Source organism: Salvelinus alpinus, chromosome 11 (genome assembly GCF_045679555.1).
Source record: "Salvelinus alpinus chromosome 11, SLU_Salpinus.1, whole genome shotgun sequence".
Classification (NCBI taxonomy): Eukaryota; Metazoa; Chordata; class Actinopteri; order Salmoniformes; family Salmonidae; genus Salvelinus; species Salvelinus alpinus.
In genome coordinates this window covers 36,176,865-36,192,170 of record NC_092096.1, presented here as the reverse complement: position 1 = coordinate 36,192,170, position 15,306 = coordinate 36,176,865, and the positions used below count along the sequence as shown (strand labels likewise).

Below are 15,306 nucleotides of genomic sequence, written 5' to 3'. Positions count from 1 at the left end.
CTACAGCATGCTGCATCTAGTGTGGGTACTGCACTAATATATTGCATAGCATCAACACATGCCAATATTGTAAACCTGACTTGGGATATGTGACAATCCATATGTCGCTACCTCTGAGGGAGAAGTTGGTGATCTGCTCCATCTTTCCTCTGCAGAAGGGTGGGAACCACACTCCAACAAACACGAAGTAGGCCTATTTGGTCACAAACTCTATCGGGGTGCTTTGCATGTCTGCCTCGCTCTCGGCCATCCTCAAAACGGGCACCAAACGAAAATGTATTTGAAATCAATTCAAAGGTTATAATTAGATGTGTTTTGAGAGCGATAATATGTCTCCTCTTGAGTCGGGATGTATGGCTTGGACGTGATAGTGCACGTGCGAAGAACGCCTTGACCTCCAGGCTTCAGCCAATCACATCGTTGCAAATTGATGTAATTGGATGCGCTCATGTGATGCGCGCGTCCCCTCCTCAGCATCAGCATCAGCACCAGTTCGCTGTGGCGGGGTATGCGCGTCCTCACTAGTCTCTGTAGCCGGAAGAGGAATGCCTTCAAGCATACATGAAGCATTCAAGATGATGCAGGTAGGCCTGTTGTTCTTGGAAGATCAAATCAACAGATTAGGTTTTTCAATATACGTGAATGGTATCATGAGCCTATGGAATGCTCCGGGTGTTAGCCTATAGGCTCAAATCTGTTAATAATGACGTTCGACTTGTCACAGTAATAGCAGGCAGGTGAAACAAATATAGATCTGAATAGAATATATTAGAATAGAATAGACATGAATAGAATGCATCGCTCTCATGTGCTACCGATGCAGAATGTGGGGGCGTGCCTCCACCTAAAATAAGGCTCAGCCTCTTTATGCGGATTGGCCAGACCTGCGCTGTTCTAGTATGGGGAAGATTATGGCAAGTCAGCGCTCCGGCGATTCTCAATAGATAACTGTCTCTTTGTACGTTACACAAGAGGAGTAGACTGAGTAGTGTGTACTAGTTTGAGCCGTCCTCTTTCGGGAAACTGTTGTTGACATTCAGTAATGAATGGAACTTGTCAATGACTCCAAGGGTAAACATTTTGGAGTGATTATTATAAGCGCATTACCCAAACTTCTAGATCCTCGCCAAGGACTGTCCACTCGGGATGTTCGACCTAACGAAGGAATGGAATCTGTCGTTTGCCGGCTGCGGGTTCCTGGGGATCTATCACATCGGAGTGGCCAGCTGCCTGTTGGAACAAGCGCCTTACCTTATCAAAGGAGCCGCCAAGATTTACGGGGCTTCCGCCGGTGCCCTAACCGCCTCGGTGCTCGCCAGCCAGGCATCCATAGGTAGGCATCCAATTCCCTACACTGGCCCCTTGAGTTCACCACACCCTGTCATCAGTGGAATGCCTGGATGGGGACTTTCACGCAAAAGGGCTAGTAGCCTAGGCCTCTCTTTCATGTGTTTAGGCAACTTTAGATTAGCAACTAAATTACCTTTAAATAACAATCACTTGTGGCCTTGATACATGGGGTAAAAATATTTAAACAATGCTTAAAACTTTGCTCTTATGTAATAGATAGGTGGTTATACTGGGGCTCCTTTGTAGCTCAGTGTAGACTCTACACTGTAGAGCATGGCGCTTGTAATGCCAGGGTAGTGGGTTCAATTCCCGGGTCAACACAGACATAAAATGTATTCACACATGACTCTAAGTCTCTTTTGATAAAAGCATCTGCTAAATGGCACATTTTATTTTCATGTAATAAACTACAAATTATGCATAATTACATGGTCAGAGACAAATGCCTGCCTGTGTATAAATATGGTAGCCTACCATTGATATATGCCATCTGAGTCAGTTATAGGACTTTTGGCCTTCTGGATCAGAGGCCTCCCAATGGTACTGATTGATCTCGCTGACTAAGGGAAAACCCAATTACGATTAAGGGCAAATATGCCACTGTGTGACATAGAACGTGACATAGAAAGCTCTTAGCTGAGTCTCTGTGTGATACCATGCCTCTTTCACTTTCTTTTATACATGATAACCTTATAGTGAAGAGAGAAAGGACTGGGGAACTTAGTAAGTGTTCCAATTGTGTCCTGTCTAAATGAGAGAGAGAGAGAGAGAGAGAGAGAGAGAGAGAGAGAGAGAGAGAGAGAGAGAGAGAGAGAGAGAGAGAGAGAGAAAGAGAGAGACAGAGAGAGAGAGAGAGAGAGAGAGAGAGAGCGAGACAGAGAGAGAGAGAGAGCGAGACAGAGAGAGAGAGAGTAATAGAGGGAGACTTACTGAGTGAACAGTCAATAAAGGGGTCATTAAGAGTCGAAGGAAAGTACTGGATTGTTGTGAAAATTGCCATGACCTCAGTTTTTATAGGGTTACGTTTTTCACTGTCACTCAGTGACTCCCACATGTTCCACTGATAAGATAACCTCGGTATTTTTCTAATCACCTGATGTTCTTTACTAGAACTCTGTCTGTGAGCATAAAACACTTTAGATCCATTCCATCCAAGTGTAGATAAGATGAACACACATACCTAGCTCAGTACAGTTGCAGGGCACTAAATAAGGGAAACCAGTGGATATTTGTTGTTGTGAGCTACGGATCACTGTTTAGTTCCGTTGAGAATCAATCTTCCTTTGAATAAAACAATTATCCAATTCCTCCCAATGGAAGGCCCTAACACAACTAACAGACTGTCTCTCCGTCCCTCCCCTCCTCTAGCTAAGTGCTGTGAGGATGTGATCGAGACGGCCAAGGAGGCCCGGAAGCGTAACCTGGGTCCCCTCCACCCCTCCTTCAACCTGGTCAAGGTCATCAGGTCGGGCCTGGAGCGCGACCTGCCCGCCAACGCTCACACACTCGCCTCCGGGAGGCTGTGTGTGTCACTCACTCGCGTGTCTGATGGACAAAACGTCATTGTGTCCGAGTTCAAGTCCAAGGAGGAGCTCATCCAGGTCAGTGTCTTCCTCACAAAACATATCCGAGTAGGAGTACAGATCTAGGATCAGTTTTGCCACTTAAATCATAATGGATAAGAGGGTGGAGACTGATCCTAGATCAGTACTCCTACAATGAAACACATTGTGAATATGGGCCTGATGGGAGTTTTTCCATATCCCACATTTATCCCATATTAGTTGTATGAAGTGTAAACTGGGTTGGACTGTGTAACATCTCTCTGTGTAACATCTCTCTCTCTGATGTGTCTACAGGCACTGGTGTGTAGCTGTTTCATCCCCATATACTGTGGCCTGATCCCCCCATCCTTCCAAGGAGTGGTAAGTGCCCAAGGCCCTAATGCCTCAACTGCTTTCTTACGTTTCCTTGAACACGGTTTCCTTATTTTCTAAGAAAAATCAGCAAATGTTGGACTGAGTTTATTATGGTCTCGTTTTTAAGATGCCTTTATTGCTCAGGTCATAGTCATAAGGAGGCTATAGGTTCAAGTGTTGCATAATGTTTCTGTTCGTGTGTATGTCTGTCTGTGCATACACTCTGGTACTTTTTTATTTGTCAATCTACCTTACCCTAGTAGCTAATCAGCCCGAGAACCATTTTCCTTGGCAGGCCAGTGGTGTATTATATACTTCCAGACTGGCTTCTGGCCTCAGCAGATTGGGACCAGTGTCCAGGGTGGCTCCATTCTAAACTGAGTCACTAGGACATAGGAACACAGTCCTCCAAAACATCAACTACCATATAGCACTGACCTATTTATGCAGCTTTTTCTCTAGCATATTTCACTGCTATCTGCTCTTGTTATTCTTGAGGGCATATAGCTGCTATCTGGGCATGTCCCTGGCTCAGTGCCAAAGTATACATCCATAGAACATAGGCAGAACACACTAGATTGTACAATAAATATAGGCTATAGTTAGTGTGTCCTATAGTCGGGTGAGTCAGATTCACAGAAAGCTATTTAGATATCCTGTTTAAATCCTCCACCCCCGTCCAGTCTCTCTATCTCTCTCTTTGGTTGTCTGCTGTACATTGTGTACCATTCTGTCTCGGGGGAAGAACGGGCTCAGAGCCAAGTTTACATTGTGACTTAACACATTAAAACTTCTTATGGCTGGGGGCAGTATTGAGTAGCTTGGATGAATAAGGTGCCCAGAGTAAACTGCCTGCTACTCAGTCCCAGATGCTAAGATATGCATATTAGTAGTAGATTTGGATAGAAAACACTCTGAAGTTTCTAAAACTGTTTGAATGATGTCTGTGAGTATAACAGAACTCATATGGCAGGCAAGAACCTGAGAAAAAATCCAACCAGGAAGTGGGAAATCTGAGGTTTGTAGGTTTGCCTATCCAATATACAGTGTAAATGAGGTCATAGGCTTCCACTAGAAGCCACCAGGCTTCCACTAGATGTCAGCAGTCTTTAGAACCTTGTTTAATGCTTCTACTGTGAAGGATGAGGGAATGAGAGCTGATTGAGTCAGGGGTCTGGCGGAGTGCCACGAGCTCACTCAGGCGTTCCCCAGTGAGAAGTAGCTGCGTTCCTTTTCGTTTATAAAGACAAAGGAATTCTCCGGTTGAAACATTATTGAAGATTTATGTTAAAAACATCCTAAAGATTGATTCTATACATCGTTTGACATGTTTCTACGAACTGTAATGGAATTTTTTGACTTTTCGTCTGGCCTGCACGTCATGAATTTGGATTTTTGAACTAAACGCGCCAACAAAAAGGAGGTATTTGGACATAAATTATGGACTTTATCGAACAAAACAAACATTTATTGTGGAACAGGGATTCCTGGGAGTGCATTCTGATGAAGATCATCAAAGGTAAGTGAATATTTATAACGCTATTTCTGACTTCTGTTGACTCCACAACATGGCGGGTACCTGTATGGCTTGTTTTGGTCTCTGAGCGCTGTACTCAGATTATTGCATGGTGTGCTTTTTCCGTAAGTTTTTTTTTAAATCTGACACAGCGGTTGCATTAAGGAGAAGTTTATCTAAAGTTCCATGTATAATACTTCTATCTTTTATCAATGTTTATTATGAGTATTTCTGTAAATTGATGTGGCTCTCTGCAAAATCACCGGATGTTTTGGAGGCAAAACATTACTGAACATAACGCGCCAATATAAACTAAGGTTTTTGGATATAAATATGAACTTTACCGAACAAAACATACATGTATTGTGTAACATGAAGTCCTATGAGTGTCATCTGATGAAGATCATCAAAGGTTAGTGATTCATTTTATCTCTATTTCTACTTTTTGTGACTCCTCTCTTTGGCTGGAAAAATGGCTGTGTTTTTCTGTGACTAGGTACTGACCTTACATAATCGTTTTGTATGCTTTCGTCGTAAAGCCTTTTTGAAATCGGACACTGTGGTGGGATTAACAACAAGTTTATCTTTAAAATGGTGTGAAATACTTGTATGTTTGAGGAATTTTAATTATGTTGTTTGAATGTTGTTGTTTGAATTTGGCGCCCTGCACTTTCACTGGCTGTTGTCAAGTCGATCCCGTTAACGGGATCTCAGCCGTAAGATGTTAACACTCATACCTGTCGTATGCCCCATCTCTCTACATAGATGTATGTCCCATTTCTCTATATAGATGTATGTCCCATCTCTCTATATAGATATATGCCCCATCTCTCTATATAGATATTTGCCCCATCTCTCTATATAGATGTATGCCCCATCTCTCTATATAGATGTATGCTCCATCTCTCTATATAGATGTATGCCCCATCTCTCTACATAGATGTATGTCCCATCTCTCTCTATATAGATATATGCCCCATCTCTCTATATAGATGTATGCCCCATCTCTCTATATAGATGTATGCCCCATCTCTCTATATAGATGTATGCCCCATCTCTCTATATAGATGTATGTCCCATCTCTCTATATAGATATATGCCCCATCTCTCTATATAGATGTATGCCCCATCTCTCTATATAGATGTATGCCCCATCTCTCTATATAGATGTATGCCCCATCTCTCTATATAGATGTATGCCCCATCTCTCTATATAGATGTATGCCCCATCTCTCTATATAGATGTATGCCCCATCTCTCTATATAGATGTATGTCCCATCTCTCTATATAGATATATGTCCCGTCTCTCTATATAGATGTATGTCCCATCTCTCTCTATATAGATATATGCCCCATCTCTCTATATAGATGTATGCCCCATCTCTCTATATAGATATATGCCCCATCTCTCTATATAGATGTATGCCCCATCTCTCTATATAGATGTATGCCCCATCTCTCTATATAGATATATGCCCCATCTCTCTATATAGATGTATGCCCCATCTCTCTATATAGATGTATGCCCCATCTCTCTATATAGATATATGTCCCATCTCTCTATATAGATGTATGCCCCATCTCTCTATATAGATGTATGCCCCATCTCTCTATATAGATATATGCCCCATCTCTCTATATAGATGTATGCCCCATCTCTCTATATAGATGTATGCCCCATCTCTCTATATAGATGTATGTCCCGTCTCTCTATATAGATGTATGCCCCATCTCTCTATATAGATATATGTCCCGTCTCTCTATATAGATGTATGCCCCATCTCTCTATATAGATATATGCCCCATCTCTCTATATAGATGTATGCCCCATCTCTCTATATAGATGTATGCCCCATCTCTCTATATAGATGTATGTCCCGTCTCTCTATATAGATGTATGTCCCATCTCTCTATATAGATGTATGTCCCGTCTCTCTATATAGATGTATGCCCCATCTCTCTATATAGATGTATGTCCCGTCTCTCTATATAGATGTATGTCCCATCTCTCTATATAGATGTATGTCCCATCTCTCTATATAGATGTACTGTATGTCCCATCTCTCTATATAGATGTATGTCCCATCTCTCTATATAGATGTATGCCCCATCTCTCTATATAGATGTATGCCCCATCTCTCTATATAGATGTATGCCCCATCTCTCTATATAGATGTATGCCCCATCTCTCTATATAGATGTATGCCCCATCTCTCTATATAGATGTATGTCCCATCTCTCTATATAGATGTATGTCCCATCTCTCTATATAGATGTACTGTATGTCCCATCTCTCTATATAGATGTATGTCCCATCTCTCTATATAGATGTATGCCCCATCTCTCTATATAGATGTATGCCCCATCTCTCTATATAGATGTATGCCCCATCTCTCTATATAGATGTATGCCCCATCTCTCTATATAGATGTATGCCCCATCTCTCTATATAGATGTATGTCCCATCTCTCTATATAGATGTATGTCCTATCTCTCTATATAGATGTATGCCCTATACTAGGCCTATTGTGACAAATATGTCATGAACAGTCATGAATGGGACATTGTCTTTCAGTCATGAATGAATTTTGAAAAGCATATCTGAGTGCATGAAGTTGAACTTTCTGCCAGTTGACTGAGCATGTACTTTTCAGAATACTGTACATACTATTTCATTAAAAGTTTCTTGTGAAGGTGATGCGGTTTCATTTAAACTAGATTTCATCACTGGACTACATTCTCGTAACAGTTGGTTTTTACACTCTGATAAAGGAAATATAGTACATTCTTTGCCCTCAGCCCTGAACTCTCTTTGCCAACCTTTCTGCCAAATTGAGTCTTATTCTGGCTTAGGAACTGGCACTGATATCCTTTTCCCCCTCAGATGTTCTAAGCCTTTTACACTGGAAAACTATGAATTCATTTTGAAATGTTAGAGGGTAGCATCTGAACTTGAAATGGAGCTGCATTGGGTAATTACATAAGATGTATTAATTCTCCAAATAGTGATGTCAGATTGTTTGGTCAGGAGTTGGCATTGTGGAGGAGCTGGCTAAGGGGAAATCTTGTACTGACATGTCTAATATGCCCTCAAGAGGGGAATGTTTCCTTGAATATGTCGTATCGTATCATATTAGATTTCAGTGATAACCGAGTTGGGTTATAAGTGACATATTTTTTAGCAGAAGATAAGCGGAGGAAGTCAACAGCAAACATTTTAAATATATAAATAGAGATTTAGAACAGTCATCGCTGTCAGCCCTGAGACGTCAGGACTACAGTATGCCTGGGGTGTTGTTCTGTGGAGAGGCTGTGGTCCTGTAAATAGTCAAACAGATACGGGTTGTTTATAGATGTGCATAGGTCCAAAAACACCCAAGTATTCTCACTTCCTCTCTCCCTCCTCCCTCTCTCCCCCCTCTTCTCTCTCCAGCGTTATGTGGATGGGGGGATCAGTGACAACCTTCCTCAGTCAGAGCTGAAGAACACCATCAGCATCTCTCCGTTCTCAGGCGAAAGCGACATCTGTCCCCGCGACACCTCCTTCAACTTCCACGAGCTTCGTTTCACCAACACCTCCATCCAGATTAACCTGGGCAATATGTACCGCCTCAGCACAGCCCTGTTTCCCCCAGAACCCAAGGTAGGACGACCGCTATGACTGCTTACCAATGCGTTATGCATAGCCCCGGGAAGACGTTTGAAGTCCTTTATGTAGGCCCTGTCCCCGAAGGTAGGATGGAGGATCAGGATGCCCTTTAGTCCCATTCATCAGATGGGTTGTTTATGACTACTTGTAAATAAATGCCTTATGTATGGGTTATGTATGGGTTATGTGTTATGAAATCCATATTTAGGTACCCTTGAAACATTCTATACATTTTTGTAGGAGAGCGTAGTAGTTTGGTATGGGAGACTGGACCCCTGACTTCCCACTATCCTATTCCCTATGTATAGGGAACCCCAACTTCCCCATTTCACCCCCTACCCTGTCTCCTCTGTGGACTCTGCCTCCTACCCTTACCCCCCATACTTCCTATCTGAACTTTGCCCTCCCCTGTCCCTCCCTAACTCCACAGTGATCAATACTGGCAGGACATTATTGGCTTTTGTCCTTGTTGAATTGCATTTCCTGTATTGCACATTCCTCTTCACTATCTGGATAATAACATGGGAGTCAACTTTTAGCGTAAGGTGAACTTTGCCCTCTTTGAGGTTAATCTGTGCCTCTTGGTTCAGTTTTCGCTGTGTTATTATTGTTGCTGCAATCCAAGATCTGACACTGTCTTTTCCCTCCATGTGTGTCTGGAATGTTGTGTTTTCTGGAATTTGGGGATTATGCCAAATCCCACTGACAGAGCCATGTGCAGAGGCCCTACTTAGAAAAGCAAGTGTGTGTTTCTCTTGACTCTGCCACCTTTGACAGAGTGTTTACACATGACATGCACAGACACACACATAGAACACTCCACCCTACCTTTTCCCTCACGTGTAGTAGTGTTTAACCTACCCTGACTAAATTCACACATACTGTAGGTCGTGCCACTGTGACGTTAGCTGTCCAGATACCGCTCTCCCTGTTGCTTTCTTGTTGTAGGAACACAGAATAAGGAGTAGCCAGAGAACAGAGAGAACTCTGCCACATTGACCTTTAACCCCTAGTCAAACACTTCCTGGATTGTTGTCCATTCACAAATACAGGAGCCTGTTGCACAGGAGGGTTCTGGCTGATATAAGTCATTCCCCTCTGTTTTATGTGGTTATATACAGCTGTACTTGTGTAATACGGTTGTTAACTGTCAGCGATAACATGATTGCTAATCAGTCAGTGGTAGTGATAGTTATAACTAATTACATAATGTGAGATCATGCTCTGTATCGTGTGTGGGTGGGTATATCTGAGTCCCAATGATCCTGTGATTTGATTATGAGTATGTCTTATATTTATTCAATCTATCTCTTGCATATGATCCCTTACCTCAATAGGTATGATCTGTGTTTTCTTTGACAGGTCATGGCAGAGATATGTCAGAGTGGCTACAAGGACGCCCTTCGCTTTCTTGAGGAGAACCGTGAGTATTACTGTGTTGCCTTTGACAGTAATAGTGGGCTGTGCTAAGATCATAAGCTACTGTGATATACACAGTACATGCAGTGAGCATCACTGGTGTACAGGGTTCAACATGAAGTATGGAGTAAACCTGCATTTATTTATGGGGTAATGTTTTTATATGTTGTGTTGCAAAGATGATGAATGTATTGTTCATGATGTCAGATCTGCTGAAGCTGGAGTGTCCGACTGCCGGCCCCAACCCATCAGAAGCCATACACACCTGCTGCTGCAAGCCCATCGCCATGGAAACCACTACGGACTGGATGCTCCGGCGGCTCCGCCTCCTGAGGAAGCGGCACTGGTGGCTGGACGAGCAGATTGTTGACAACCTGCCTACCCAAATCAAAAAAGGTAGATAGGAGGTTAACCTAGACTCGGATCTTTTCGCTCAAAGCTGTTAGAAACTGTTGTTATCTAGTTATAACACTGACATTAATGTTGTGTTGTCGCTGCGCTGTTGTCAGTGATGTGTGGTTGTTGTGTGTCTCTGAAAGTCTTCTGAGGCTGTGCCTGTATCAGCAAAGTGTGACATATTGTGTCTCTATGACTGTAGTGTTCTGTGAGGCGTGCCAACAGAAGCCTGGTCTGTATGCTAAGGTGTCCGATATGCTACCGGTCAGAGTGGCCTCCTACATGCTCCTGCCCTGCACACTACCTGTGGTGTCAGCCTACTCAGTGGGCAAGAGGTAAGACTACATCGTATACCACTACTAGTGCTACCTACCACAAACTAACAAGCCCTCAATGAACTCAATATGGTCACAGTAGCTCAAACAGCAACCAAGGATGACAACACTAATGCAAACAAATCAGCTACTAAACCCTGAACTAGCCCTTAGCATAACTAGCCTTTAACATACAGCAGCCAATACCTTCAAACTAGCCCTGACAGCAACCACTGACAACAGAGTAGTCTTTAAAGCAGTATTTAGCCCACCACATTACCAAAAATAACACTGTGAACGCAAACAAACTAGGAATACAAAACAGGTTTCCTACTAAACACAATCAATTTGAATGTGCTGCACACGCCACCTAGTGGACAAGTCAATCCACCACAGGAATGCTTGAGAACTGGTACATCACAGTACATTGACTCTCTGTTGTCCCTCTCCTGTACTCCAGGTTTGTGGAGTGGATCCCAGAGGTGCCTGCAGACATGCGTTGGCTAGCTGGGGTGGCTGGGGATGTGGCTGGGAGCGTGTACAGACAGACCTGGAGAGGAGCACCAGCAGACATAACCAGGTGAGAGACATGGAGTTACTACTACTGGGTTATATTATGGATGGATGGAGTCTACTTGTAGATTTGGGTCTGTCATACAGTATGAATAAAGTCTAATGGCCCTGTGTGTTTTTATTTTTGCAGTGATGGTTCCCTGAGGAATTGCCTGAGCCTGCCCCCACCCCTAGATAGTGACAGACACAGGGAGAGAAACGGTCACCTCGCCGGGTTCGCTCGCTCTGCTCTTGACCTCCAAAGCCAATACTGGAACATCCCCACCGTCCCCTCTTCCCGCCGCCCCACCAGCCCCCACATGCCCAGCCCCTCCCCACAACAGATCTGCTTCTTTGTTGGCTCGCAGGACGAGACTGACTGACAGTCCCATCCACCAATGAGAGGACACTGTGACTTTGTTTTAAAAGATGATAGGACAGTCCAGCTCAAGATCCCTCCCACAGGGCCTGTCTATAGGCTAAAGGAACTGTGAAGGGTGGTTTGGGATGGACAAAAGATGGTAATGTGATCGAATAGCTTTAAGATCCAGAACTGTTTCTATCGACACACTAATGACTCAATCATGTCTTTTGATCACTCCACCAATCATATTTTATTCTATTGTACACATTGGGAAACAATTTACCAGCTCACCACCAAAGACCTCTGCAAGTTCATTCTTTTTTTGGATTTACACATTTTATAACTAACTATGTCTAGTTTTTCCAGATAACTTGTTGTCACTACAACTCTACCTACCTTCCTACCTACCAGAGGAGGCTGGTGGGAGGAGCTATAGGATGACCGGCTCATTGTAATGGCTGTAATAGAATGTATGGAACGATATCAAACACATCAAACATATGGAAACCATGGTTGATTTCGTTCCATTACTTCCATTCCAGCCAATATAATGAGCCTGTCGTCATATAGCTCCTCCCACCAGCCTCCTTTGCTACCTACCTACCGACAGCACACAGGAGGTTGGTGGCACCTTAATTGGGGGGACGGGCTCGTGGTAATGGCTGGAGCGGAATTAGTGGAATGGTATGAAATACATCAAACACATGGTTTCCATGTATTTGGTGCCGTTCCATTATTATGAGCTGTCCTTCCCTCAGCAGCCTCCTTTGCTACAGTACCTACCTACCTATGTTCAGTTAAATGTAGAATTCATTCCTCATTCCTAACGGACTGTTGACTTGAGTTGACGTTGACTTCCTTGACTATGAGCTGTGTGTTTTCCTGACTACTATTAGACAGGGCCCTTGAACTAACTATGAACTATTTTGATGAGCTGTTCTGTCAAGAAAATTGAGTTACAAAACCATGATGCATCTGCAAAAATCATTCTGAGGTCTAAGATGTCTAGTTTTTGGGGAAGTGTCTTATTTTAAATACATTTGACATTTTTGCCAGAATTTTGTAAATTTTTAGAGCAAATTCTCTTTACGAAAATCCATTCGGATTAAATTCTCGGGTCATTTAAAAAAAAAAAATCTTTAGAAAAACTGATTTTTATAAATAAAACACAAAATATGTTGCTGTAGTTTGTCCATACATCATAAAAGTTGTATACTAGTTGAGGTTTACATTAAACTATACTATTTATAATTCAAGTGACAGACACATCTCAACATCAACTGTTCAGAGGAGACTGCATGAGTCAGGCCTTCATGGTCGAATTGCGGGAAAGAAACCACTACTAAAGGACACCAATAAGAAGAAACTTGCTTGGGCCAAGAAACACGAGCAATGGACATTAGACTGGTGGAAACCTGTCCTTTGATCGGATGAGTCCAAATTTGAGATTTTTGGTTCCAACCGCTGTGTCTTTGTGAGACGCAGAGTAGGTGAACAGATAATCTCTGCATATGTGGTTCCCACCATGAAGCATGGAGGAGGAGGTGTGATGGTGCTTTGCTGGTGACACTGTCAGTGTTTTATTTAGAATTCAAGGCACACTTAACCAGCATTGCTACCACAGCATTCAGCAGTGATATGCCATCCCATCTGGTTTGCGCTTAGTGGGACTATCATTTGTTTTTCAACAGGACAATGACCCAAAACACACCTCCAGGCTGTGTAAGGGCTATTTGACCAGGAAGGATAGGGATGGAGTGCTGCATCAGATGACCTGGCCTCCACAATCACACGACCTCAACTCAATTGAGATAGTTTGGGATGAGATGGACCGCAGATTGAAGGAAAAGCAGCCAAGTGCTCAGCATATGTGGGAACTCCTTCAAGACTGTTGGAAAAGCATTCCAGGTGACTACCTCATGAAGCTGGTTGAGAGAATGCCAAGAGTTTGCAAAGCTGTCAAGGCAAAGGTTGGCTACTTTGAAGAATCTAAAATATTTAGATTTGTTTAACACTTTTTTTTGCTTACTACATGATTCCATGTGTTATTTCATAGTTTTGATGTCTTCACTATTATTCTACAATGTAGAAAAGAGTAAAAATAAAGAAAAAACCCTGAATAAGTAGGTGTGTCCAAACTTTTGACTGGTACTATATGTGTAATACTGAAAACCTCAGACTACTTGTTCCTTTACTGTTGTTACTGCTCAGTTGGTCCTTGTTTTAATAACAAAGCACAACAATGGTTTTTATGATGTGACTGTCATGTTTTGTCTTTGATCTTCATGTCTTGTCCCTGTGCTTCCCTCTGCTGGTCTTATTAGGTTCTTTCCCTCTTTCTCTCTCTCTCTCTCCTCCTCCCTCTCTCCCTCTCCCGCTCTCTCTCTCTATCGTTCCGTTCCTGCTCCCAGCTGTTTCTCATTCTCCTAACGACCTCATTTACTCTTTCACACCTGTCCCCTATTTTGCCCTCTGATTAGAGTCCCTATTTCTCCCTCTGTTTTCCGCTTCTGCCTGGTCGGATTCTTGTTTGATGTTTGCTGTTCCTGTGTCCTTGTTCCGCCCTGTCGTGTTCTTTGCCTTCTTCAGATGCTGCGTGTGAGCAGGTGTCTATGTCAGCTATGGCCAGTGCCTTCCTGAAGCGACCTGCAGTCTGTGGTCGCGTCTCCAGTCGTTCCTCTCTATTGACGAGAGGATTTCAGTTCCTGTTTTGGATTGACCATTGATAATATCCAGGAGAATCATTATTTGTTTAATACTGGAATAAAGACTCTGTTACTATTACGTCGCTTTTGGGTCCTCATTCATCAGCATAACAGAAGAATCCGACCAAGATGGACCCAGCGACTATGGATTCTCTCAACACTGCCGTCGAGTTCCAGGGAGCAATGCTCGGCAGACACGAGCAGGAATTGTTTGCTGCTCGTCATGCCGTTGAGACCCTGGCCGCTCAGGTCTCCGATCTCTCTGGACAGTTTCAGAGTCTTCATCTCGTGCCACCAGCTACTTCCTGGTCTTCCGAGTCTCCGGAACCTAGGGTTAATAACCCACCATGTTACTCTGGGCAGCCCACTGAGTGTCGCTCCTTTCTCACCCAGTGTGATATTGTGTTCTCTCTCCAGCCCAACACGTACTCAAGAGAGAGAGCTCGGATCGCTTACGTCATATCACTCCTTACTGGTCGGGCTCGGGAGTGGGGCACAGCTATCTGGGAGGCAAGGGCTGAGTGTTCTAACGATTATCAGAACTTTAAAGAGGAGATGATACGGGTTTTTGATCGTTCAGTTTTTGGGAAGGAGGCTTCCAGGGCCCTGGCTTCCCTATGTCAAGGTGATCGATCCATAACGGATTACTCTATAGAGTTTCGCACTCTTGCTGCCTCCAGTGACTGGAACGAGCCGGCGTTGCTCGCTCGTTTTCTGGAGGGACTTCACGCTGAGGTTAAGGATGAGATTCTCTCCCGGGAGGTTCCTTCCAGCGTGGACTCTTTGATTGCACTCGCCATCCGCATAGAACGACGGGTAGATCTTCGTCACCGAGCTCGTGGAAGAGAGCTCGCGTTAACGGTGTTTCCCCTCTCCGCATCTCAACCATCTCCTCCCACCGGCTCAGAGACTGAGCCCATGCAGCTGGGAGGTATTCGCATCTCGACTAAGGAGAGGGAACGGAGAATCACCAACCGCCTTTGCCTCTATTGCGGTTCTGCTGGACATTTTGTCATGTCATGTCCAGTAAAAGCCAGAGCTCATCAGTAAGCGGAGGGCTACTGGTGAGCGCTACTACTCAGGTCTCTCCATCAAGATCCTGTACTACCTTGTCGGTCCAT

The 15,306-nt window shown here is 43.6% G+C and overlaps 1 protein-coding gene across 1 annotated transcript; it reads left to right on the top strand.

The window, feature by feature from the left end:
- The first annotated feature begins 483 nt into the window (after nucleotides 1-483).
- Nucleotides 484-14,264, top strand: LOC139534083 (patatin-like phospholipase domain-containing protein 2). The gene is made up of 10 exons (XM_071332811.1): nucleotides 484-584; nucleotides 1,120-1,333; nucleotides 2,719-2,951; nucleotides 3,210-3,275; nucleotides 8,220-8,429; nucleotides 9,798-9,858; nucleotides 10,062-10,250; nucleotides 10,453-10,585; nucleotides 11,025-11,144; nucleotides 11,268-14,264. The coding sequence occupies exons 1-10, from the start codon at nucleotides 546-548 to the stop codon at nucleotides 11,497-11,499; spliced, it is 1,497 nt and encodes a 498-aa protein (XP_071188912.1). The 5' UTR covers nucleotides 484-545; the 3' UTR covers nucleotides 11,500-14,264.
- The last annotated feature ends 1,042 nt before the right edge of the window (nucleotides 14,265-15,306 follow it).